This window comes from Falco cherrug, chromosome 9 (genome assembly GCF_023634085.1).
Source record: "Falco cherrug isolate bFalChe1 chromosome 9, bFalChe1.pri, whole genome shotgun sequence".
Lineage (NCBI taxonomy): Eukaryota > Metazoa > Chordata > Aves > Falconiformes > Falconidae > Falco > Falco cherrug.
Window position 1 is genome coordinate 4709465 of NC_073705.1, and position 27970 is coordinate 4737434.

General features: G+C 38.5%; 2 protein-coding genes across 15 annotated transcripts in view; one reads left to right on the top strand and one right to left on the bottom strand.

Annotated features, from left to right (window-relative positions):
• Positions 1-27970, bottom strand: part of RALGPS1 (Ral GEF with PH domain and SH3 binding motif 1) — a 120276-nt gene that overhangs the window by 52397 nt on the left and 39909 nt on the right. The window lies entirely within an intron of this gene.
• Positions 1857-26518, top strand: ANGPTL2 (angiopoietin like 2). The gene is made up of 6 exons (XM_055721442.1): positions 1857-2000; positions 3926-4248; positions 13029-13885; positions 23634-23827; positions 24066-24336; positions 24870-26518. Exons 3-6 carry the CDS (start codon positions 13078-13080, stop codon positions 25067-25069), a joined length of 1473 nt encoding a protein of 490 aa, XP_055577417.1. The 5' UTR covers positions 1857-2000; positions 3926-4248; positions 13029-13077; the 3' UTR covers positions 25070-26518.

Here is a 27970-nt window from a genome sequence, read left to right on the forward strand (position 1 = left end):
CAACTGAGCAGCCTGCCATCATGTTGTGTCTCATGCAAAGACTACCACTGATCATTATAAAGTTTTACTCTTCTTCACACAAGCACCTCAAAGGTCAACATGGTGACCTCAAAGGAAAATCTTTCAGAAGCAGGGCTACTAATCCCGAAGGCCACTCAAGAGTGTCTGTAAACATCTGAGAGTTCTCAGAAAGTCACTATTACCCATAACGCTAAAGAAACCTGTTTAACTCAACAAACTCATTTTCCGCCATTCCTCTGGTCTATGCTTAATGAAAGAAATAAAATATTATCACTGCTTCATACTTAGTCACCCCGAAACTAAGAGAAGGAAACAATCCTGTGGTGTTTCCTGAATAATCACCCTAATGGATGACTGCAATTAGTCATTCCACCTTCATCACTGTAGCAATGAAGCCTAATATAGAAAACCAGACAAGTCAGTGCAGTATAAACCAAGCAACTTTCAAAATAAGATACCAGTGCATGAAAGGAAAAGTTACCAGTAATTCACCTAGAATTATATTCAGGAATTTACACCTAAAATCACTTCTGACTGGTGCAAATCATTCTTTTAGCCACTAAAACAGTAAAAAAAAATTTTGAAGCTGTCTGAAGCTTCCTAGCAAAGCTTTCACTCTGAACAAATCAGAATTTCTCAAGAGTATTGCCCTCCCCCCCAGCCCCAACCCCAACTATTTCCTAACGCTTTTCCCATGAGTCAGGAAAAGTATATTACAGAAGATTAAATATTTGTAATACTGATTCACTTCAACATTTTAAAACATATGTTATCCAGTGTCAGAAAGCAGAGAATGCTTCGAAAAGAAATATAGGGAAAAGGCAAAGGTACAAGAGTTGTTTTCCAGATGTAGCTTCCTGTCAGCAGTGAGCTGTGGTTTAGGGGCTTCCTGAGATAGATCTTGTATAAACACTTTTGTGTTTAAGTCTGGGTGGTATTTTTTCTTTACAATGTTTCTTCTCAGAATCTGTCTGTTCACTTTTTCTTTTTCCTGCTATTCCTACACACACACTTTTTTTTAAAATTACTTTTGGTTTCAAAAGATCTTGTGGCAAAACGAGTTCAGCAACCGAACAGCACACTATGTGAAAAACCCACCAGCTTGATTTCTTCAAGTTTGCCTTTGTAAGATTGGTCCGTTTCTATCTATTTTGTTCACCTTGAGCTTCCAATCACTGAGTCAAAGTTAACTTCTAGGACCAGCTGGTTTACAGTATTTTCACTGTTTCTCAAAGCCAAGTCTAACACCAGACCACTCCTTCCTGACTGAATTACTCTGGTGAAGACAACTGTCAGCTTTCACAGCCAGAAATAACTGCCTATTAGTATCCTACTATTAGGAGGATCTGTTAATTCTCCAACCATGGATTAAAACATAAGCTGATCTTTGAGATTCTCAGTATGAAAAGCAAATGGAACAATTACAAAATGTTTTGAAAAACATGTCACTCAGCCTAAAGTCTTTAACAAAAGCAATGAACTCCACAGTACTACAAATCCAAGGAAAAGGCATTGCCGTTTGGTCCAAGCAGAATGCCTGCACAAAGGCTAATCCCATTTTTCTCTTCAGTCCTTTCCAAAGGGCAAACACCTAGCCTTACCCAAACAATTCAGATATACTACGAACGCCTAGCACATCCAAATAAAAGCTGCCTGTCACCTATCAAGTTGGCACAACTTCATTTTTCACAATAGACAAAACTGCAAGAGACAGAAGAAACAGAGCAGCTTTGTCATGCACAGTTTGGAGTGACCCATACTCAAAAACTTCCAGGAACGGGCCATTTAGCTTTAAAAAGGCAAAAAAGCATTCAGCACTTAATCAGAAAGTTGATCTGTGGAAGAGTATGCTGCTTCTTATTCAGAAGAGCGGATGAGCAAAGAAATAGGGTTTGGCTATTTTTTGATGTCTTGAATACTTTTATTTATGACACCATTATCTGTAAGAGAACATTGATGACTAAAAAACACACCACAAGGTAAGTCTCTAGTCTCCTTCACTGGGTAAAATTTTTAGGCATATAAGTGCCTTAAAATCGATGGAACTTAAGCATGTGTTAAAGAGCTTAAAAGAGATTATGGGTAACTTATGAATACAGTCCTAAACAAATAACTTTATCCTTGGGAAATCTTGTACTTCCAAGGACTTTGGTGCTCTGGAGCACAACACAAGTCAGAAACCTGTATTTTTCTACAAAAGCAAAGAATCTTAAAATACTAATTTTAAAGTGAAAATGTAATACTCAAATAATATAATGTAGGTAGGGAATCACCTTTCCAGCTCTCTTAGTAGTCAGGAAGCTGAGAAACGGATCAGGGCAGGAACAGCCTGCTCAGTGCCTCGGGCAAGGCTCGGGCAGCCCACTCACTCCGCTCTTGCACCCCCCCACCCCTGGGCAGTTGTGGCTGAAAAGGCCCCTGGGCAATAATCAAGGAGTGTGAATCATATGCCAGCTGCAAGAAAATTTAATGGGCCTATTGCTAAATCTGTCAAAAGTGAGTAGAATCACATTCTGGTTCAATTAAACCAGCTTTTTCCGTATCAAACCAGTGCATGGGAAAAGCTTTTGGACTGCTTTAACCCCAAGTATCTAGACTATACTACCCCACAGGGCTGAACTGACTTCAGTGCCTGGTTTTGTGCCTCCTTTCTTTCAATATGGAAAGGTGTAAGTTTTTTGAGTTAAATTAGAAAATGGTGGTAACATAACAACAGTAACTAATAAATGGCACTAATATTCCCTGCAGGAGTCCCAGGCCATACAGCGGAGGTGCAAGAAACTTAAAAAGCCTAAGGCATACCAAATTACTCATGTAATACATTTCCATGTGGTTTTTTCCTGACACAGTAGACATTCACTCTTACAATGGAAATATCTGCTCCTTGTCCACATTTTAACATGGACAGTTTATTTTAATCCAGTACCTTTAAACCTCTTTATTTGCTCTTTGATTAATCTAAGTGGCCTTGTATTGGTTTGCTCCATTTCTTCAAAACCCAGGTTCTTTAAAACTGCCTGAAAAACCATGAACAAATATATCATGTCCATGTGGTACTGCTTTCTAAAGATGACTGTGAGATACAATGACTGAAATAAGTTCGGTTTGCTAAAGTGCTGACAAAAAGTAGCTAAACTGTTTTACATTTTTATACATTTGAATACTATGAAGTTTCACTTTTAATTTTTAAAATTTCTTTGCAAGATTCCCAACAAGTTATAAATGCATCTTTAAAGACACATTCGACGTTAATTCAAACACCCTGGCGGGCGGGTGGGCCCGCCGCAGCCGCACAGCGAGGCCGGGCAGCGGCGCCCGGCGAACAACGACCGAACACACGCGCCGGCGTTCCGCCGCGTTACCGATTCTCAACCTGCGTTCGATCATTTTAAGAGTTTGCTTGAATTTGGACAATTTCATTTTCCTCCGTTTCTGGGAGCTGGCCGTTTCCCGACAGGCATGTCCCGGGAAGCAGTGCAGCGGCGCTGCCCCGAGTAACGCGGCCGCGCTTGCCGCTGCCGCCCGGCCCGAGGGGCAGCCGAGGCGCGGACAGCGGCTGCCCGGCAGGCCCGCCCGCTCGGACACTGCCCCGCGACCTCCGCCCGAGGCCGAAGGTCATCGCTTTCACACGCAGGGGGTGCGGCGCTTCTCACACTGGTCGGCGGCCAGCCCTGAGCCGGTGGCCCCCGGGGCTGCGGGCCCGGCCGCCGTGCCCGGCCGAGCCCGCGGCTGCCGGCGGCGTGGCGAGAGGCAGCCCCGGGCGAGCGGGCGGGCCCGCGGCGGGGCCAGGAGGTCTGTCGCTGGCGGGTCCCGGCGCCGGTGGGAGGAGGAAGCGCGCTTGTCCAACCAGCTCCGTGCGGGCCTGACTTACTTTTTTTTTTTCCCTGCCTTTTCCCCCCGCCAGGATGTGAGCCTGCCACAAAGGAGCCGAAGTCCGAGCCAGGCTGCCGGCGCCTGGCGCGGGGCGATGGGCGCCAGGCTGTGAATCCTAGCGCTGGGCTCGCCCCTCTCGCCTGGAGAAGGTCCCGCCGCGCCGCCACGGCAGCGGGGCTGCGCCCGGGGAGCCCGGCTGCGGGGCGCCTGGAAGAAGAAAAACGGAGAAGCCTCTGGCAGCCCGCCGCCGCCGCGCAGCGCTCCCGAGGCTGCCGCGGCCGAGCGGCCCCGCCGCCCGCTGATGGAGGCGCGCTGAGGGCGCAGCAGCGCAGAGCGCGGCCCCAGCCGGCCCGGGTAAGGCAGAGCGCGGCCGGCGCCGGGGCCCCCACGGGCGGGCGGCCCGGGGCGGGTGGGGGGCGGGGGGGACAGTGCTGCGCCCCGCGACACCCAGCTAGAGCCTGCTCGTTCCTTTCAAAAAAAAAAAAAAAAAGAACGAACATAGTAAAATACAGCTGTAAAGATAGTTGAGACATTAGACGCAGTGTCTCACGTTGAGACACAGATGCCAGGCAGCAAAGAGCCTTCTTGCCATGATTTTCAGGAATATGAAATCTTTTCAGTCTCATTTAATTCTGTATGTAACTCTGGGCTTCATGCTTCCTCTAATGCACCGAAAATGTATGCTTGCCTTTCAACAAACTTTCTAGGACATACTAATTTCTGTGATCACTTTCCTAAAGGACCACCTGTATCTCTTAATTCAGTCTTACCCTCGTGTCTCATCACAGGGATGTAAAAGTTCATGGAACTTTAGTCTATACAATAAGTATTTGAAAGATTTTGCAAAAATTTCATTTAAAAAAGAACCCAGCATTTACGAGTACCTCTGTGTAAGTGTTACATATTTACTGTATGATCTAACTGCTATTTTTCATGGGCAAAATGAGTCACATTTATTAAGACATGAATCTGTTTAAGGACTATTATGGACAATCTGCATGCGCACATATGAGCACACACAGTATGAGCACCTTTTAGTGGTGATTGGATTAAGTGAAAATAAGGTGAGGCCACTGTTAAGGGAAGCAACAACAAAAGCAGTGCCCTCTCAATAATTACATTCCACATCTATGACAGAACTTTAGTAAAGCACAAAAAACAATCCACAAACAGCATGACTAAAATTCTTGGTAATCCAGACAGAAAATTTGTACTTCTTATAACTAAATAAGCTACCTTTTGCCAAAACTTAAAAAAAAAGTTACATGGCAGCAAAAGATACATGGTTTCTTGCAGCACTTGATAGTACTTAAAAACAAAAGCTCTCCAAGAGCTAATTAAGTTACTCTCATTCTGAAGCGTTGATTTAGTCATCCATTCCCCTCAATGAAAAAAGTTTTCCTTTTAAGAATGAACTAGCGTTTGAACTGAAATTTCACCACAATTTTAAGTAGACAGAAAAGCTGAGTACAGAATACATTGTAGTAAAAGTATCCAAAGCAATTAATTGGTTTCTGATAGTGTGACACTGCTTACAATGTAATTTGTAACTAGTGGCAACCCCCCAAAAATCATTCCCCCTGTGAGTTTGGGGTTAAATTGTTCAATTTAGTTTTACATCATGTTTTCATAATTGAAGCTGCATGCTGTTAGGTGTCAGCCCTTCCTTATCCTCCATTATATATATTTACTTTGAAACTTCAAATGAAACTTTAAAGCTTTCCCTAATACATGTGGCATGCACAGTACTGTGCTGTATTTTCACTGTGAATTGCCATTTCCTTTTACGAAACTGGAAAAAAAAATCCTATCTGTGATCAGGTTTTTAACAGCAGTACTCTTCATCTAAAAATCAAACCACACTAGTTAATTCTGAAAGAAAACCCATACCAGTGGAAGTCTCTCTCCTTAGAAAAGGAGCAAAAATTATTAAGTCACATTAAATATAAAGATTACCTGAAAAATTGGGAGGATAGATTAATGTAATTCCATGCAAGAGAATGTTTGGGAGAAGGAGTAAGAACAGAGCTCTGAGAAAAGGGGCAGGGACTAAGAAAGAAAGCAGCTTCAGAAAATTCATGCTTATCTATCTTATCACAATGATGTTGTGAAATCCAGATCATATTACTGGCCTGGTGCCTGGAACATGCCAGCTAACTGCAAGTCCACAAACACTGACTATCAAAGGATACTGCAGAAGCAAGAACTAATGTTTGTTAAGAAAAAACCAAAGCAAGCCCTCTGATCTTCATTTTCGACACCCTTGCTCCATTGTTTTTACAATCCAATTAAAATGTAAAACTGCACTGGTCTAAAAACCCCTTTTAGCATCAGAGACAAAAGTATTAAACAGTGAAGATCTGTTGCTGTTTTTAATGTTTCTTCATGATAGAAATGTGAATTCACACAATCAAACAGTTTATCTTTTCAAGAATCAATGTGGTAACAGCTGACACTATGCCTTTTGCGAATGCGTCTTCATTTATATGTCTAAATGCTTGAGCAGTTTGCACAAAAGGTACCGCAGCATGTAAGATATGTAGGAAAAGCCAGCTCACTGAATGACTGCTAGCCTCGTTATATTAATTACGGCCAGCACACAAGAACTGATTAACCCACAGAACTGAATTTTGTAACAGCAATTTAGCGTAGCAAAATGAACTCAACTGTATGTAGGATATCACTGCTACTGGTTTCTTCTAAGTCAAAACAACTGTACAGGGAAAGGTCAGAAAACTGTGTTGTGCAAAGAGTGTGTACCTCATCCTTCTTATATATGTGTTTTTTTCATCATCTGGGTATTTCTGAAAGGCTCTGAAGTATCAGTTTTGTTACAGTGCATTAGATTCTGGCATGTCAGACCTGCACACACTCTCACCAATCCAGCCTCTAGACTACAAGCCCTTGAGTCAGAGCAAGTTACAAGGATGGGAGCAAGCTGTCAGTGTTGGACCTTGCCTATCCACTCTTTAAAGAAATTAAACTCACCTATTAACAACAACAACAAAGAATGTATGACACAAATAAAACCATGTATAGAAAATAGAGAGTGAAATAACACACACACACACACAAATTCTGGAATTAACTCTCTAGGGGATGTAATACTCTGGGAGCCTTTTTAGGGAGGCCGAGTGACAGCGATAGAAAATGGTAGTGGTTTGTTGTAAAAACAATAGTTGTTATCCCAAAGGTAAAATGACTTAAATGGAGAATCCTATTTTATTTTGACAGTTTACTGAGCACTCCTGCCTAAGTGTAAAAAGTCACATAGGAAAATCTACTCCTTCACCTTGTTTACCATAATTATTATAACTGAAGCCCTGTAAACTAAAAATGCCTCCTTAGTTCCTGAGCTGTGACATACAAGCCATTAAAAATCTAGTCTCACTTTTTGGAGAATTGCTTCTACCTTCATTATATTACCAGGTTCTGATGTATTAGATCCTCAAACAAAATTGATAGTGTTTTTTCTTAATTAGATTACCATTGTAGTAAATTCAACTATACTGCCATTCAAATAGTTAATGAAGTCCCCAGAAATTCCCTTCTCTAATATCCTAGTTCTAGCACAGAAAATTGCCTTCTCTGTAAAGCAGTCCCCAAGGATAGACAGTGTCACATATCGCTCGTACAAAAGCTGCATTTATGTAGCTCAGCGCATCACACTTTCATACCTACAGTCCTCTGGCTTAATAACAGTTTACTATATATAGAAAAACAAGAGCAGCAGCAAAAACCAGTTTACTACTTTTACCTACTGGGTTCCTTTATGTTCCTTTCCTGTAGGAGTAACCCATGCATACCAATGCAATTTAAGATAAATTTATATTCCAGTTTGAAATCTAGGCAGTTGTTTTCCATGTTTGTCTTAGTTAAGAGGTTTTCCACACAGGACTTACACAGATCATTATTTTGCTTTTGTATTTCTCCAAAAGGCTATACTACAGGTGGTGTCTTCCTTCAATGTCAAAACATTTCCTCCTTGAACAGACTTGTAATCCAAAGCAAAGCATAATAAAGTTCAGTGTTCAGCCACCACGCAGTGTTCTTCCTATAATCTCAGCTCTTTTTTTGCAAAACACTGAAAAGCATAGCTGTAAAAAGAATATTGTATGAACTCCCAGAGGCAAGTTGCCAATCTCTCAATGGCTGAAAGACTCCACACTGCAAAACTACTTGAGGTCTAGATGCAACACGGCCCACAACATACACTCAGGCTTTCACGAACACCTTTCTTTCCAAAGCAACGCTGCAAACATCTATTTTATGAACAAATTTCATGCAACAAAGAACAGCCATAGCACTGAAAGACTATTGGCAGTATTTTCAAATAAGCTTAACGATGCTTTATTTTGTTATTACAAATATATTTTTCATCTGATGGAAACATACCTTTGTTCTCTTCTGTAAAAAGAAAAGCCCAAGAATGAGTAAAATATTTCATAAAACCTGAAAGAGATAGTCAACCCGTCTATTTTGTAAAAATGAGATCCTCTGAAGCATGGCATCAGAACTTATAAATAATGAAAAAGGTATACGTGTTGAAATATCCACAATGAAATGTGTTCAAGTAGCTTAAAAAACATAAATTAATGCTTCCTCTTATGGCAAGCTGATTAAAAAGTGAGCATTTGCCAAACAGTGATACTTTGCACGTAGAAGTATTTTTGCCTTGTATTATTTCAGGATCATGACAGTGATTAAACTCCACGATGTGAAACACCTGCATAATTTTAGATGGTGAAATACTCAAATCATGTTGAAATATGTATAAATTTCAATATATCTGTAACAATCAAAAGGCAATATATTTTGACTAATCAGAAGTCCCATATAAGCATGGGAGAGTACAGGACAGAAAAATATTTCAAAGCACAGCCAAAGAAAGATTTTCTTTACATTTTTCCTTTAAAGGACAGGAAAAAACAATCAAATCCTGAAACATCTGATACCCTTTCAGAAAGTTTATTTCCTCTTTTTTCAGCAGATCATGGGAACATCCTCAGTTGGGCAAACAATGAACAAACAAACAAACCAACCTATTATTACCTACTTTCAGTTATATACACAGATAGGGGCCAACATTTGGTCTACAAACTGAAATTTCAACCAAAGCACTTATGCTGGCTAGGAGTATGAAAAATACTATGATTATAATCCACACAACAACGCTGCCACAAGTTTTCATACAGATGCAGTTATACTAGCAAAAGACAAATAAGAAAAAAAACCCAACACCAAAACCAGCCATTTTGCCTGAATAAAGCAATCTATACTGCCCAGTAGGGTAACCAAACACAGTTAGTTTGAAGTGTATCTGCACTAGGGCAAGTTTGTGCCAACTGAACTCCCATGAAAAGTGCTTTTACGTGTACAAAAGTCTTGAACAGCCAGAATCTGGAAATGAAATTATTACAAACTTCCATACTTTTCCTAATTAGAAGTTCTATTTGATTTTTGATTAAAATGACACATATCTATCTTTCTAAGTGTGCTTCTTTCACTTCTCCTGTTTTTTGTTTGTATGCTTGCTTGTTCAAGTTTGTCAGTGTGCATGAGGATAAAAGACAGACGTGCTCCATTTCCAGTAATTAAGAAAATCTGCACCAAACCTACAAGCATGCTTTTGTATAGTGTAGCTTTGTGCAATGGTGAGCTTGAAAAGTGTACAGCTGCCTAAGTGCAGTTCTGCGCTGGGGACAAATATGGTCCAAGTGATACAGTTCCCTCCCAGTCCATGGCAGAAGAGTTACTGGGAGAGGGAGAGAGGAAGAGCAGGGCTGAGCCAGAGAAACAGGAAAAACAGCAATCAGCAAGCAACAGCACTAGTTAAGTATAAAGAACACTAGCTATTACTTGGCATGAGCGCAATAGAAGAAAACTGAAAGCTAGTGTGTTAGACATCAAATAAATAATATCTTCCTCTCCCATGGGAAGAAATTCTGATGTCCTCCTACTCAAAGGGGAAGACACTAAAAAGCATTAAATTCTTCCCTGAAATTGTTCCTCTGGCTTCCCTCCCCACTTCCTCCAGTAAGCTTTTTTCTCCCTGAAAGATTAATCATTGAGAGTTGTTCAAATAAGCATGGTTTATGAATGTCATTTAAATCCAACTGCAGAAAAGAAAGAATGCCATTTATGTTATGTAGTCCATCACAATATGGAAAAAATAGGCCTCATTCAGAACACTTTTTTTTTTTTAATTGAACAAGTACAGACAACAAAAGACTTAAGAGATCACTTCATAAACAGACTGCAGGAAGAAGGACATCTGAAGACAGTATGGTGCTTGTTTCTCTTGGTACAGGAGCATTCTCTTACCAATGTACTTTTCCTTCCGGTCTTTTTTCTTACAGGAAGAACACCTTAGAAAAAGTGACATGCAGGCAAGGCCATGAGAGAGAAGCATTTCAGCATGGCCTAATCATGCTGGTGTCATTCACTGATGGCTTACCTTCTGCAAACAGTGGTCAAGCCCCAGAAGAGGCATCCCAGAGAGGTGGCTGATGCCCTGTGCCTGTTAGTGTTTAAGAGGCATTTGGACAATGCCCTTAATACTGTGCTGTAACTTTTGGTCAGCCCTGCAGTGGCCAGGCAGTGGGACTAGATGATCATTGTAGGTCCCTTCCAGCTGAAATAGCCTGTTCTGTTCTATTTTGAAAGATGTTTGAACTGATACGTTAAGACGAGTCTGATGAACGCTGTTCCATTTTTTTCCTAAACAGTTCTTAAAAAAAACTGGGGGAAAATCAAACTGTTATATGTTGCTCTGTATTTCTTCAGCCTGGAAAAGAATGTGCACCCCAAATGCTCAACTGAAGACATGAGATGCTCTAACAAAGACAAGTGAACTGAGGAAAAAATTAGTTTCTTTTCAATGGTCACAGTAATTACAGCTGGGGGGGGGGGGAGAATTTAAATTCAAACAGTGAAATAAAATCCATTTTACACCTATATGTGAGACACATTTGCAAAAACAGTCCATCTGTGCAGGAATATGAGCCCTGGAAAACTGCCAGGGTTTCCAAGTGTGACCTGCTGTGCAAATGCTTATTATGCAAGTTAAAGCTGTCTGGGGTGAATTTATGTTCCCTGTTTTCCAGGGCTCCAAATACCATTCCTTTGCTTACAGAAACCATGTCAAACTGCAAACTCTTATCTCATAAGTTTTCAAGATTTTTGACAAGTTCTGAAAAGCACAATTCCTTTCCATTTGCAAAACCGAAAGTGAGTTTATTCCAAATAAGAAACTGAGGCAAAAAGGTATATCCAAAAACTTTAAGAAGGATCAGGTCCTGGCGCTTTTGTTTGAAACATTTACAGTAAGTTCTATGGTTTACTGCAAAACAACAGAAAAAAATCAGAGTGACTAACAACCCTACGAATAAGTATTTTAGCATGCATATCCATCAGTATCTTGAAACTCAAAAAAATTTCTTAAAACTCAGCAGCTGCCTAGAATCACAGGACAATTCAGACTGGATGGGACCTCACCTTGATCTTACAAAGCAAAGCTAATTTCCACATCAGGCAATGCTGCTCAGAGCCTTGCCTAAATCGAAACTATGTATTCCCAGGAATGGAGATTGTACCACCGCTTTGGGGCACTGCTTTGGTCCTTTGTCACACTCACTGTGAAATCCTTTTTTTCTAAAACACAAAATGCATTTTTCCTGCAGCAATCTGTATCCATTGACCATTATACTTTCACTGTGCACTTCCAAAAAGAATCCATTTTTACAAACACCCGTTAAGTAGCTGAGGACAGCAGCAAGATGTCTCCTTCACCTTCTCGTCTGGAGGCTAAACAAACCTAGCTCTTTCTGAGGCTCCTCATATGTCATGTCTGCCAGCCTCCAGCTATCCATGTGGGCAGTGCTCAGCTGGACTTGTGCCAGCTTCTCACAGCTGTTACTATTATCATTTCAAGTAATTTAAAAAAAAAAAATCATTGTACTAAAGATGACCAAGTAGAAAGGTGACAGTTATTTAAGCTTATTTCTTGTTAATTCTTATTTCATGTGCAGTTTTACAAGCAAAGAAAAATATGATGGCAGCACCAACAAAAAGCCGGTAGAAATACATGCTAGCAGAGTGCTGTTCAAGCAGCTGATAAGACTGGTCTGTGACAAGGGCATTCCTGGCAATAGTGACAATGCTAAGCTCATGTTTCCAAGACAACTGTTGCCTACAATGTTCTGGTACTGACTTACTTCTTAAGAGACTGCGATGCCTCAAATTTCCACCTTGGCTATGAATCTCCTCTGAGAACTAAGTTACTTTAATTCCACCAAAAGGGTACTGTTGCACTACATCAATAAACACTACTAGCTAATTTTAATAGCTGGGGGTCATCTTTGCCCATCATGCACATATGTGTTTTTACCCTTCCAAGAAAGGACTAAGAAGCTAAATGATCAGGTTGAGTGTAAAGACAGTGTCTATAGTAAGAGTCACAATAAATATTTTAGTTGTAAATTCTACTAGTCTGAAAAACCAACAAATTTTACTGCCTATGATATCTGGGAAGTAGAGTTTTTATTTCATAATTATAAGGACTAATATGGAGTAAGTTTTTCCTTTTTTTTTTAACTATGAGGTTCAATACTGCTGACTAAAGTAAAATTGTTACATTTCACCTAAGCTACATCTCCTGCAACATATCTGCAGTTGTAAAATACTGCAAATGAGGTATTTGATATTTTTAGAACTTTTAACAGCACATATTAACTTACATTCCATTTACATTTAAAAGTTATATTTGTAACTGTAAGAAATGAAAATATAATTCCTATTAAAATGAAAACACCAATCCTGGAAACTTTTGTGGTACTTGCCTAGAAGAAAGAACTCTTCAAATTCTGGCATTTATTACTTAGTTTCTTGTGGTTCTTGGCAGGGCTTAGATACACTAGCAACTAGTAACCACAGTTCTGGCCATAGAATGATACAACTATTGCCCAGGACGTCCTTAGCCAACAGAAGATCATGCTGGATAAGAAAAATACCTCATTTGTATGCAGACATACTAGTTACTGTGTAGTATTTTGTAAGTTGTAGAACAGATTATCAATTGTAAGTTTGCATTGATTTCCTATTTGTTACTTACTATTGAATTTATTTTAAAACAGATTTTAAAAGCTTCTTTGCAGAAGAATATTTGACCAGAACTAGAGGATCATGATGACAACAAGATTCATCTGTTTAATGCTAATCGCTGTTGTGGGAGCTACTGCTAGCAAAACACAGGAATTTGAAGGCAATGATGAGGAAACAGAACAAGAATTCATTTATATGAACAGACATAAGCGTTCCAGTGAGACACAGGACAAATGCACTTATACCTTTATTGTACCTCAGCAGAGAGTGACAGGTGCCATTTGTGTTAATTCTAAGGAGCCTGAAGTTCTACTTGAAAACAGGGTAAATAAACAAGAATTACAGTTACTTAACAATGAACTTCTTAAACAAAAGAGACAAATAGAAACTCTCCAGCAACTGGTAGAGGTGGATGGCGGGATTGTTAATGAGGTTAAACTCTTAAGAAAAGAGAGCAGAAATATGAATTCTCGTGTCACACAACTCTATATGCAGTTACTACATGAAATTATCCGAAAACGTGACAATGCCTTAGAACTTTCTCAACTTGAAAATAAGATTTTGAACCAAACTGCAGATATGTTACAGCTTGCAAACAAGTACAAAGACCTAGAGCACAAGTACCAACATCTGATGTCAATTGCCAACAATCAGTCAATAATAATTGCCCAACTGGAAGAACACTGTCAAAGAATGCCACCCATAAAGCCACTGCCACAAACTCCACAGCCACCAAATAAAGTATACCAGCCTCCTACTTACAATCGCATTATTAACCAGATATCTACTAATGAGATTCAGAGTGATCAGAACTTAAAGGTTCTGCCACCTACCTTACCAACTATGCCGGCAGTTACTAGTATTCCAACCTCAACTGATAAACCATCTGGTAAGTAATATTATTGTTATTGATACATCTGCATTAGTTTCTGCTACTATGCAGTGGGGAACATTTTAACTGTAATATAAAAAAAATGGAGACAGTATTTATTTAGCAAAATAAATGCAAATTAATTATTTTTAACTAAGTGAGATTTCTTAGATCTGAGGTTGTCTGTATATCTGTCTTGTGTATTTTTAATATATGTGTTGTACAAGCACAGAAAGGAAGCAAAAAAAAAAAAAAGAATTCTGAATGTAACAGATTCAGATACACTAGCCCCACAGATTTTTCTCATGTTAGTTTGCCAGGACAAACCCACCATTTATATTATATGTTTGGGATAAAGGAGCTGCAGAAAAATCTTACTAATCAACAGTCAATCATCTAAATTTTATTTACCCTGTGCCCAAGACAGAACTGTTACAATTCATGACATCTGAAGGGGTTTGACACTCTTTGTGTAAACATTTATGAAGTTATTACAGATTAGCTGATCTAGCATGTGATACTTTTTGTGCTCATGTAACTCAAAAAGGATTATGTATCTGCTCTGTACCTCCTACAGGGCACTAGAGCTCTAAGACAGGAGCAAAGGGAAGCAAGTGGTAGAACAGTAAGGGATAATACACAGCTCTCTAAGAGTCTTAAGAGTTCTGCTGTAAGCAAGATTAGAGGCATCTGAAATCACATTAGAGATCAATTGATCTACATGATAAAGTAGTAACAGGTAAAGAACCCAGTTTCATATATGGTGCCACATATTTAAAAAATGTAGTTCAAATAATATGTGTCCCATACAAGAGAAGTCTGTTCTTCAGTGTCTGGGCAACATGTACTTGCTTCAGAAAAAAGATAGGGGACCAAAAGATACCTGAAACTAAGACAGGCACACAAACTGCACTCAGAATGTATTTCAAGGCTATCTGCAACATATTCCAAAAGACATCATCGAACTCTTTAAAGTTATCAAATAATACCACTGTCACATTAAAAAACCAACACAAACCAACCCAAAACAAAACCCTTATTTCTCCATGGGAATATCCACAATGAAATAAACTTGAGCAGGCCTTTCAGTCTAAAGCAGTCTCTAAAGCACTTTGCTACAAAGCAGTTTTTCACAATATTGCCAGAGATTAACTCACCAAAGCTTGCATTTTGGCATGCAGAACCTCAGCCAAAAATATCATGATTCTAATGGTCTATGTAAAAAAAACAAACCAAAAACCAACAACAAAACCCCAAACAAACACAAAAACAAAACAGAAAAAATTCACGTCTATTACAATTTCTTTGGAGCAATACACTACAGGATAGCCTCTTTAATAATTACATCTTGACTTCGATCTCAGAGTAGGTTCAAGCTTTATTTCCTATCTTTCTGTAAGTGAAGTATCTTTCAAGTGTTAAGACCTTTCCCCTTCCTGTACACTCTTGTGCTTTTAAGTACCCAAACTGGAGCAGAGGCTTCACCATCACAGAGCAGAAGAGAAAAGTTACTTCACGTGCAGAGTACTTTTGTTGATCTATCCTCATACAGCACCTTCCTTTTTTGCAAAGTAAAACACAGACTTGTCAGCAACTTACAGCCCTCTAGAACCTCTCTAGATCTTCACCTGAGGAAGTGCTGCTTTGCTTATCCAGCTATTTTTCATGCTCATCTCCAGAAGTCCCTTCCTAAGTCCTCGATTCTAAAATAAGATTTGACACCTGCTACTTCTCCCTTATCTACGTAACTTATCAGAAAAAGAAGTCTCACATTTCTTCTGCACAAATCCATTACAATGCTCATTTCTCTCTTTATTTTCTTGTTTGCAGCAGCTTGGTTTGTTGAAGCAAATTTCTGACAACTCAAGTTAAGCTATTCAACTGTTCACTTCCAGGGTATCCTCATCCCCTCTCCTCACCTTCCTTTTTGGGCAAGGAACACGTAAATACCTTTTCCTCATCCTCCAGAATATTCTCCCCTCAAAAAGCACATCTCAAACAAAATCTTATCCCACAATTAATGCTGTAAATGATGCTTCAGCCAGGTGTTTGGAATGCACTAGGAGAAACCCACAAAACCACCCCTACCACCCCCCAAAACAAACAAAACCCACCACACAACTCCCCAGCCACTGGGAAAAAAATCCATTTGTCCAGTCCTTTCGATACTATGTCTTGAGTTCTCAACCTTTGCCAAAGCTCCTGGCTCTACTAACCACTGATCACCCAACCTGTGCAATGAAACTGAGGCAAAATGGAAGAAAAATGTTAAATGCCTTCTCAAGTTTAATCTGTTGACAGCTCTCCTTCCTCACAAAGGATCAGACCACTATTTTCCCTTGATCACAGACTTACTAGTGTCTTACTACTCTCAGTAGCTTTATTTCATTTTATATGTTTTGTCTGCACTGTTGGGTTTTTTTTGGGGTGGGGGGCTGTTGGTTGTTGTTTTGTTAAAAACAAAGAAGGAAACCAACCCCGCAGACACCAGCCATGCCTAATACCTGGAGCTAGCATCTGCTTTGTCTGAGCCTTCTTCATATCTCCAAAGCTACCGGAAAGGTCATGATTTAGCCAGCTCAGTTTCTTATCCTTTTCCATAGCCACCTTCTAAAATAGCAAAGTCTATTGCAATGTCCTCGGAGACTCTTCAACAAACTCAAATTCTTCACTTGTACTGACTGTCTAAAGCATTTTCTCTGTACACACTCTGAATTTGCTAGTGTCTGTTACATTTAAGTTCATTTTCTTCGTTTTGCTTTCCACTTTCCTTTCTTAAGAATTGTGGCCTCTGTTATTTCCCAACCACGATCACCTACACTGCTTTCCATTTCACATTTTCAGTCAATTCTTCTCTACTAACTAGGTTCAAATGTAATATATCCTGTGGGTTTTTGCTTTCTCTATTTTAGGTATCTATGACAACCTCATCCCTAACAAATTCCAAAAACTTGCTATGTATTTTTTTTATTTGCTGTATTCTTTTCCCAACCAAGAGACAGCTGGAAGAGGTAGGCAACAAGTGTCAAAACCCACACATTTAAGTTAATTATGTACATAAACTGTGTAGAATGTGACTTCAGTTATTTCACTGTTTTAAAACACACCTTGTATTTCCCTTTCATTTGTGTTAATGATTCAAAATTAATTAAAAGCTATGTGGACCCAAGCTTCCAGTTCCCCATGAAGCACAATATACGATTACAGACTCTCACCAAACCCATAAAAGTCATATACAAGAGCCTGAAATATGAAATCTAATTTTTGTAAAAAATAATGCAGTGTGGTGAAAGTATTAGTGCAGAGCACAATTAAGTGAATCTTTAATTCATAAAAGCAATTTACATGGACCTGTTGGAGCAGGTCCAGAGGAGGGCCATAAAGATCTCAGAGGGCTGGAGCACCTCTCCTGTGAGGAAGGGCTGAGAGAGTTAGGGCTGTTCAGCCTGGAGAAGGGAAGGCTCCCCGGAGACCTTTGAGCAGCCTGACAGTACCTAAAGGGGCCGGCAAGAAAGCAGGAGAGGGACATTTTAGCAGGGCCTGTAGCGACAGGACAAGGGGCAATGGCTTTAAACTAAAAGAAGGTAGATTCAGAGTAGGCACAAGGAAGAAATTCTTTACAATGAGGGTGGTAAAACACTGGCACAGGGTGCCCAGAGAGGTGGCAGATGCCCCATCCCTGGAAACATTCAAGGCCAGGCTGGACAGGGCTCTGAGCAACCTGATCTAGTTGGAGATGTCCCTGCTCACTGCAGGGGGCTTGGACTAGGTGGCCTTTAAAGGTCCCTTCCAACCCAAACCATTCTATGATAATCCTAGCACCCTCTCCTTTTTATTTTTTAATTGCACATTAAAAAAATATTTGAGAAAATATTTGAGAACATGTTTAGTACAGTTTAATTATTCAAGTTAAGGTCAAGAAATAAAATATGATTAGAGAAATTTTTTATTAATCCAAACACCATTAATGGCTGCAGAAAACAGAAATAAAGGAGATGCAAGACAAAAACGGTTGGGGAAAAAAAAATAATCACGTGGTTTGGGTTAGCAGAACTGCAGATGCAATTTTAAGACTTATTTCACCTTCTTCAACTTGGCATAAATGGGTGCACATCCAAAGCAATACAGTACATCTCACACAGTCAGTTATCAAAACCTGTTCTGGTCTTTATGTAACATAAATGTGTGGTCTCTTCATTACACAGCTGTATCTCCATCCTAGACATCTAATACGACCAACATTTTGTAGTTAAATGCGTTTGTGCCAGTAAACACGTACTGTTTAGATGACAAAGGTACTATTCCTCAAAGGTCTGCCTCACTCCCTAGAAGTGATTTTATCAAAATTATCTGTCTGAAAGTCAGGATGCTCTCCTTTTTCAAGGGAGAACAAGATGAAATCAGAAGGAAGACTTACATTTTGTTATTGTAAAACAACAGTCCTAGTAAAAAAACCCATCCTTTTCTCCTAACAGTGGCACATAAGCTATAAAGGAAGTTTACACAGTTGCTGCCCAATTTTTTTTGCAAAAAAAGAGGCAATATCTGCTACTGCTGGCCAACCAGTAATATGAGTGGCCCAATCGCATTTACCTTAGTCAAAACAGGAATCTGAACTGGAGAGCATAGTAACTGCCACAGAAATGAATTTTAACCAAATTAAAGAGAGTTCTATACACATGACTTATAAAGTGCTCATCTTATTTCTACATGAGTATTTTTGAAACAGCCTACTCTGTAAGTTACTTATAATTCAAAATCTTAAGAGCAGTGGCCCTTTCTTTAACGACTTTATGCAGTACTAGGATACTAGACTCTTGTGCTTACACTCAGAGGAAGGCATTTCAGAAAAAAAACATTATTATGGCTATGATCTAAAACAAGACAGTAATTCTGAAGTATTTCTCTGGCATATCTGAAGTGGCAGACTTGAGAGGCAAGACACAGATGAATAGCATCTTGCTAGAAATTCACTAGTAACATTTGAAGCACTGGGAATTTCAGAGATGTCATGGTCTACTGCCTCTTCAGATGATAAAAGCTGATGACTACATAACAACAACATCAGCAGCAAAGCAGAAAAACATGATGTAGATAAATTAAAGAACCCCAGCCTCACAGTAAAATGTTCTAGAGAAAAGAAGCTCAAAGAATGTATTGTAAAATGTGGACATCATTGGATATAAAATAATTTTAGAGATACACACATTATAATAGACAAGTTAATTTCTCTGCAAGATCTACCATCATGCTTTGATCCACGCATTTCCCATAAAGTCTTATTTTATGAAGTGTAAAAAAGATGCCCCAACGCTCCTGTTGTGCATTCTTTGCAAAAATAAAAGAAAATGTAAAAAATACTTGGTTTTGATTCAGAGTAGAAGAATTTGCAATTTTATCCATAAATGGTTTACTTCAAATTCTTATTTGTGCATTCTTGTTTCCCACTTATGCGCAAAAGAATAAGTTAGGTAAGTTTAATCCTCTCTGCGAAATACTGAACATGTACACATCACTGAAATTCTACAGAAAAATAAGAAAAATTTTAAAAATATCAGTAAATAGCCAGTAAGTCACCTGATGTCAACACGACGATTGTTCAAAATGACTGCAATTATATTGTATTCCATTCTACTAAGCAAAATATTAACTCCAAGTAAAATTTCTATAGTCCTATTTAGGAACATTGCTCCTTAAGACTTGTTTGAAAGAGCTAGAAGTCTAATGAAAGACTTAAGGATTAAATGGTTTAGCTGTGACACTAACAACAACCCCTTAGAGTTACAACCCAGAGGTTTGGGGTGGGAAGCAGGGCTATAACATACCAAACCCCAGCACCTTTGCATGCATTAATGCTTAGCAACGGCAAGTTTTAATATACCAATGCGAAAATTAGATGTGGTTTATCTACAACAGGTTTTAGTTTACAACATCAAAAAGTTTATCTCACAAGGTCAGTAACTCAAGCAGATCTGATACAATAATTTCTTAGAATGTAGAATTCTACATGCAACAGGACAAGCACTGTTATGTGAAGCACTGCTACATATTCTGCATAAACCAGAGTTACATAAATAGTTTATAAAAATATTCTGCTTTGTATGAATTTGCTAGTGCAACACTGGAAGATGACTAGACACAAGACAAATGAAAGATGAACTTGAAAACTGAATGAATATGATTCATCATCTTTACCCAACAAATCAACCAATTTTTTCTGAGAACAAAACATTTCCTAGCCAGTTACACCAATTGTATGAATGATATGAAATGTATGTTTTCTTGTGCAACTGCTGTGGAAGACATTATTCCTAGACAAACATGCACACAAACCAGTTTATTATACTCTACCAGATAAAACTTGCAGGTAAACATTTTAACCCCATGCTGCATTATAAAAAATACAGTGAAATAGTTAAATAATGAGCAGCAAGCAATGCTGCTAAGGTTAACGTAATATTAATATACAGTGTATGCTAATCTTATATGGTCACACACTTTTTCAAAAAAGGCATTAGTAGCATAGAAAATTAAACATACATAGTAACAAGACAGACTATATATTCATACCGCTAATTACGGCTTAATGAAGCCGGTGGTTTGAACCGATACATTTTTTAGGTGAAGCAATTCAGATTCTGTACTATCAAGTAAAAACTCTGGATAGGAGCAATTCAAGTAAGAAATACTGAAATGTGATCTGAAGATTATTTAAACAGGGTAAAGAAGTATTATGCCAATATATAAATGCAAGGCCAAGCCAATCATATATGTGCTTCCAAATACTACCACTTAAACAAAACACACACATAAAAAAAAAGGAAAGAAAGAAAACAGATCCAAGAACTAGAAAATCGGGGTTTTAGCAAAATTTGATATAATAGCCTATCCAAAACATGGAGTTACAAACAACACAAAATAGCAGAATATTCTAACAAACAAAAATGCATAAACTAGAAGTGCTAACTGAAAAGATAAAAAGTTTTTAAGTACCATAGAGACTGTTTAAAGACACCCTACCAGAAATCCAGAACTATCCTTTCATCCCAAAAAAAGGACTTTGAGAAGACCAGGCAATCTTGTCATGGTTAAGCAGCTTGGTAAAAGAGCAGTATTACAAGAAAGATGACATCGCTCAGAGCACTGAAGTCACGTCCAAATCGGGAAATAAGAGAACAACCTATTCTGTCAGGTTAAATATAAAGACACATGAAAATCTTAAGAATCACTTGCAAAAGGAAAAAAGGGCATAATAAATCTGATTTCTAACACATCAGGAACAGGAAGCATGACTAAAAGTTTATAGGGAAATATAAGATATACTCTCAAAAATGAAGGCAACAGTAGAAAATCTAGATTAACTTTGGTATGAGTATTCACTGAGAGGACACTTTGAGGTTCCTGTGTTGACTAGGCTAGTGGCGAAGAGGGAACCCTGCAGGATTTATCTCAAACCGAAATGTTGGTAGAAGAGGATATAAAGCCAATGGAAAGTGAATATTAACAAACTGCAAAGAGTAAAGCACATCTGCCAAGAGTTCTAAAGGGAACTGAATATGAAACAATTAACTAATGTGTAATCTCACAGAATTGCCTTGGTATGTGAGGAATGAAAGGTGGCCAATGTGATATTGAAAAAAAAAAATATTTCCACTAATAGATAGAAAATATGCTAAGAACAGTAGAACAAGCAGTAAACCAGTCTGAATCACACATCATCATCCCATCACCTTGAATAAGAATCAGCTTGGGGTTTGTAATACCAATTCTGTATCACTTTTAGAGGTATTTGAAGGGCTCAGTGCCTATGCAGACACAGTTCTTGTTGATAACTGTACAAGACACAGTTCTTGTTGATAACTGTACATACATATTTCCACAAAGCACTGAACAGGTTTCTTCCTAAAGGTGTTGAAATTAAGCTGCAAAGTACAAAGAGCGAGCCTCACATAAATAAACCATAAATATCCCTTAATTATTTTTTCATGAGGCAGAATTAGTCATGGTCTCTTATAGAGATCTGTGCTGGGGCCAGTCATCTTCAGTATGTTCCCTTTAATTTCTGGTGCCAGATGACAAACCTCAGACTATACAGCTCAGTAAAAAATTTTGGAAGTCTAACCACCTGTCATGGAAATGTAGTAGCACACTCTGCTTTGAAGTATTTATAACAGTTTATCTTCATCTTAAAGCACTTTCAGAGAAAAGAATCGTGCAGTAGAGCACTGTTGCCATGTGGCCTAAAAAACTTGCAAGATTAGAAAGCTGTAAATACATCATACGCCCCTATGTATTTATGAAGACAAGATGAAAGAACTGTGGTTGACTGTTTTAGGAGTTTCTTCAATAATGACTTTGAACTGACATGCTCTTTTTTGGTTTTGGCAAGTGCCACTCCACACACATTGTGATAAAATAAACAAGAGCAATGTGAAATACCAGCACTCATTACATTTGTCTTCTTCCACATCACAGAAGTAGCCATGCAACTGTGTCAGACAATACTGCATCTACAGCTACACTGCCAGAAATCCAAACAGTTAGTCACAACAGAAACCGAGAAGGGGCTTAGAAGCAGCACTCTAGGAACAGCCTGTGAACATGACTAAGGAAAGAAGAGCAGCGCATGGGTACAGATCAAAAACTTGGACTGCCTCTTGGTACACTGACTTGTTGATGAATTAGTCAAAAAGACCAAAAAACCCCCACCCCAACCCTTCAAAACACTGAGGTTGTTTCTGTAAAATTTACTTAGTACTAACTCAATTACGGAGTACGAGGCTAGCTCTATCATTACTGGTGTTGGAGAGCGAATTACGAAAAAGGGTAGATGAACTGAAATAATTTAGAAGATAAATTACTCTTGAGAGCAACATATGACTCCTCATTCAGGCGGCAGGGGGAATGAATTAGGTCTCTAATCCTAAGGATTCTTGTTGACTTCACCCTTGAACTCAGGCAGCAGAGCAGCTGGGGAAGTCTACCTGCAGGTATCACCACAGACTGGTAAATTGTTTGTATCTAAATTTCTCAAATTCTTAATGAATCTATCTATCTTTCCACTGGAGAAAGTGTCTATAAAAGTCATGAATGTACGATACTCTTTTTGAAAGTAAGCTCTTTATGGACTCTATAAACTCAAGGAAAAAAATGCACTTCTGAAAATAGGAGAGCAATATCTGTAATCTCTGTGAATGCGAAGTATTTTAAAAGTCATCTCATTTATCTAAAATCTCTCTCACAATATAAATGGGCATTCCATGTTACAAATCTTCATTTGTATCTTGTGTTAGCATTTATTAAGGTAATACCTGCAACAGTAACACCTACATTATTAATTTGTGCTGCCAGTTCCATTGTTAATATCTGTGTCAGTGACATTTTGGGGGATCTAAAAAGCTGAATTTCTCAAAAATAGAAAGAGTCAAACCACATTTGTTTTCTAAAGGAAATTATTAATACTTATCTATGGAGTCATTCATATTTTGTTTCTTTGACGATATAATCAATGTTGTAAGTGTGGCTGCCTTACAATACATTTTTAAAAAAATATCTACCTTTTATCAGTAATTAACTGTGAAATGTTCCAGAAATGAAGTTACAACAAATGAACCTGCCTGCAAACACTTAGCAGATACTGTACCTTCAATAAGAGGAAAAACAAGTGTACTATTCAGCAGGAGCAAATCTACTGTAAAAATCTACCAGCTGAAAACTGGCCCTGCTCAGCTGCATTGTGATGCAGAGTCCTTCTGTTTTGACACAGGGCCCTGGAGAGACTGTCTACAAGCATTGGAAGACGGCCACGATACAAGCTCCATCTATCTTGTAAAACCAGAAAACACAAACCAGCTTATGCAGGTCTGGTGTGACCAACGGCACGACCCTGGCGGCTGGACAGTCATTCAGAGGCGGCTGGACGGCTCTGTCAACTTTTTCAGGAACTGGGAGACATACAAGGTTAGGACAAGTGAGCAGTTTAATGTTTTCTACCCTCTAAAATCATCAGTAGGGTCAATAAGAAAGGTGATTTTAGAATCCGGCCAACAGCTTACTTGAAAAGGAGCTTGTGTTTACCCTTCCAGAAGGGAAAGTCTCTATAAAATAAGTTACTGTGGTTTTCTACTTAAGAATACACTAAGATTTACCACTAGAACAGATACGCAACATTAACATGCTTCTCTTGCTTCCTTTACAGCAAGGATTTGGTAATATAGATGGAGAATATTGGCTCGGATTAGAAAATATTTATTGGTTAACAAATCAAGGCAACTACAAACTGCTCATAACAATGGAAGACTGGTCAGGTCGAAAAGTATTTGCTGAGTATGCTAGCTTCAGGCTGGAGCCAGAAAGTGAGTACTACAAGCTGAGACTGGGACGCTACAATGGCAATGCGGGAGACTCCTTCACTTGGCACAACGGCAAACAGTTCACCACGCTGGATCGGGACCACGATGTATACACAGGTACGAGGCCCCTTTTAGCTGCGTTGCTTTTTTTGCCTTGCTCACACCCCTTTTATTTTTTTCTTCTCCTTTTTTAAAAAGGAAAAATACTTAGACATACACAGACACGCAAAAAAAGAAACTGCATTTTTGGAGATTTGTCAATTAGTAACTTCTGAAGCACAGACTGCTGTGTCAACCCTTATAGGTACTAACACCGAAACAGAAATTCCCATTGAAATATTTATCATTTACACTAAACAAGGGTGTGTAAACTACACTATGGGAGGTTATTTGAAACAGTAACGCAAATAAATTTTCCGGCCAGGGAACGCAACACTAATGAGTCTATCTGTAGAACCTAGCTACAGAGCTGGCTCCTGAAGAAGCCTAAATTCACCTCATACTACATAGTATCTACAAGTTAAACACGCAGTCAAACAAGCAAACAACAAAAAAACAACCACCAAAACCAAACTTGGTTTTGTGCTTTGCTTGCTTGCTGTAAGATTGTTCATTTACTCCTAAGACTGAATCAGAGCTTTCTTTTGCAGGTAACTGTGCTCATTACCAGAAGGGAGGATGGTGGTACAATGCATGTGCTCATTCAAACCTCAATGGGGTCTGGTATCGTGGAGGACACTACCGCAGTCGGTATCAGGATGGCGTTTACTGGGCTGAATTCCGGGGAGGATCATATTCACTGAAGAAAGTTGTTATGATGATAAGACCTAACCCAAACACATTCCACTGAAATAATTCTTGTGTTGGTTTGCTCTCTTGTTCTAAAAATCACGTAAAGCTATGATGTTATTACCTGGAATTATCTTTTCAGAAATGAGGAATGTAAGATATTGTACATTTATTGCTAAGATGTGAAGGATTGTATATTGTATTTTCAATAATCATTCCAGGAAAAAAAAAAGCTGAAGAAAAAAAAGGAACTGAAATGACATAACATTCAGAACGTCTCTTGGTACTAAAAGTAGTTCCATTAAGCCTTTTAGAACTGGCAGTTTAGACGGACTGTTGATAAACTTTCTGGTTTTTATTCCCTGTAAATTAAGTCTGGATGGTAAAAATACCGCCATAACATTTAAATATTTTTGTATGTTATGTATAAATATTCTCAAAATACAGGAAATATTACAAACTGTACAGCAAGAGTTTTTTATTATTATTAGCAATCATTTGACACAGGAAATTATATCCTTTGAACTGTGTAGCTGGTATATGTACATTAGTGTGATTATTCTGATTTAATCTTTGTCAACTGCGTGAATGAAGTTAGTACTACATGATTTGATTTCGAGAGCAGATACCCAAACCACTACTGTCACGATAAATCCAGTCCTTCTCCTTCACTTTGAGCATTTTAATTATCTGCTCCTTTAAATCAGAATTCACATTTGATTCAAGTATTTTAGATTAAAAACACTAATGGTTTTTCTTACCAAAATGATGTAGCTACCTGCATATGGAAATTCATCCAGATTTAAAACATATAAAACATGCCGTATAGCCAACAATGTTATACTACACAATAACTGTCACAGTATTTTGTACCTGACTTCAGTCATTACCTGCTGTTAGCCTCTGTAATCAGAAATGGCTGTATATAAATTAAAGGGACTATCCAACTTTGCAGGCAAATGATGGATACCAATATATAAGCTATTTAATATCCTTAGCCAGTAGACGAAAATTATATAAAGAAGTAACCTGTAGCCAAGAGAAGTTATATTTACCATATTTCACAATTATAACATATTACTGTCAAATTATTAAATAGATTTACTCATCTATATTTAGAGGTCAGTCACAACTATGAAATACAGACTGGGATAATTCTAATATTATTCTGAGGTAGGTTTCTAGAACAGATTGTTATAAGACCCATTTCAAAACAACAACTACTAAGAAAAACGTAAGTTAAAGAATGCGTATAAGAGGGAGAGCAAAAGCCTCTACAAGTTAACTATAACCTTCAGTAAGCCTGTAGAATAATTACTGTGTGTTTGTGTGCATGTGCTTGCACACTTTTTCCCTTATTACCTCATCACTTCTTTACAACAGTATGATGTGCATTAAACTGACAAGTGATGTAGCATGTGTTGTATATAACTGAAAGCAGGGTTTTTAATATATTAGATTACCCCTGTAATATTGTAATCTGTTAATAAAGCAACAAATGTTATTTTGACATGTTCAGATTTCATCCTCTTTTAGTTCAGATAACTCATAGCAAAGTACAGATAATTACTTACTTTCACACCACTCTGCCTCATGACTCAGACACGTAACTACTATTAACATGTGTGAAGTGTATAAATATTACAACATCAAAACCAAAGCAATTTTCAGCTGAATTTCCACATATCTCAAGGAGGAAGAACTTTCTGTAGGTCATACGAAAACCCCAAAATTTTCAAACAGCATTCAAACTTTATCTTCCACTGGTTTATCTACTGGACTATGGAAAACAGTTAAGTTTTAGGTAAGAAATATTAAATGCATCTACCAGCTCTAGATCCTGGCCACAGTGCTCTAACAATTACGACTGTAGTATTAAGGCAGTAAAACTCCTGCTGACATCTACAACTAACCACTGTTTTTTTCAGAAGAAAACATACGCAGTAGACTGATGCCTACATTAGGAGATTTGCTTATGAGCTTCTTCAATGTGCATGATGTGTATATGTACATTCAACTTATATGTCTGCAACTAAATCATCAAAACATCCTGAAAATACTTAGCATGGCAATATCCTTACGTCACGTTCATACTCCACTCTCTTCTTGCGCTCCTTTGGTATCATGCTATCACAGCATATCCAGGTAGAACACAACACATAACCCAAGGACTAAGATACAGGGGCCAAACACTGAACAATGCATTAGCCATATGTGTAACTAGTTTAGAAGAACTTCATGCTGCTGGCATAGAGCTAACTCCTATGGAGTGTTTGCTCACTTTTAAAACAGGTCACTATGATCATTACTTCCCTATACTCACATGCTGCGTGAAAGAAGACAGCAAATTCAAATACTCTTCGAAGTGGTACTTCATGGTCAGCTTGGTGACAGAATGCGGAGAATTGTGAAAGGTCTTAGCTTTTCCCGTTTCTGTGATTGTTTCCAATTCTTTCAATTACATTCTTGTTTCATTGCTCCCCAAAGCAGTACATCTCTGACAACACTACGCTGTCTAAAAAAATCACATTAAAATAATTTTCCTACCATTACCAAAAGCCCATCAGGTGAGTTTATACAGGAGAACTGCAGCACAATGGAGAACAGTTGTAACAGCTCCAATTCTCCTGTACTTCATCTTCATTTCAAGAAGTACTGTACAGCTAGTCCTGCAGCTGCAAACCTCCTAAAAACTTAGGTTGCTCTCCTGACTTTCTGAATTATCTCTACCTTTTTCAGAACAGTAAAGGAAATGGTAACTAAGTGTGGCTCCACCCATAGCATTTAGACAAAAGGCTGTCTCACAAGATTTAAGGAGACAACTTATGTTGTTATGTTATGAAGTATCACAAGATACTTCAGGATACAACTCATGATTCTCTTACACACGTATTTCCTAAGACTTATTTCCTGAAACCGTTAAATTATCATTCAAAGTTTTCACCATTATCCCACCATTATC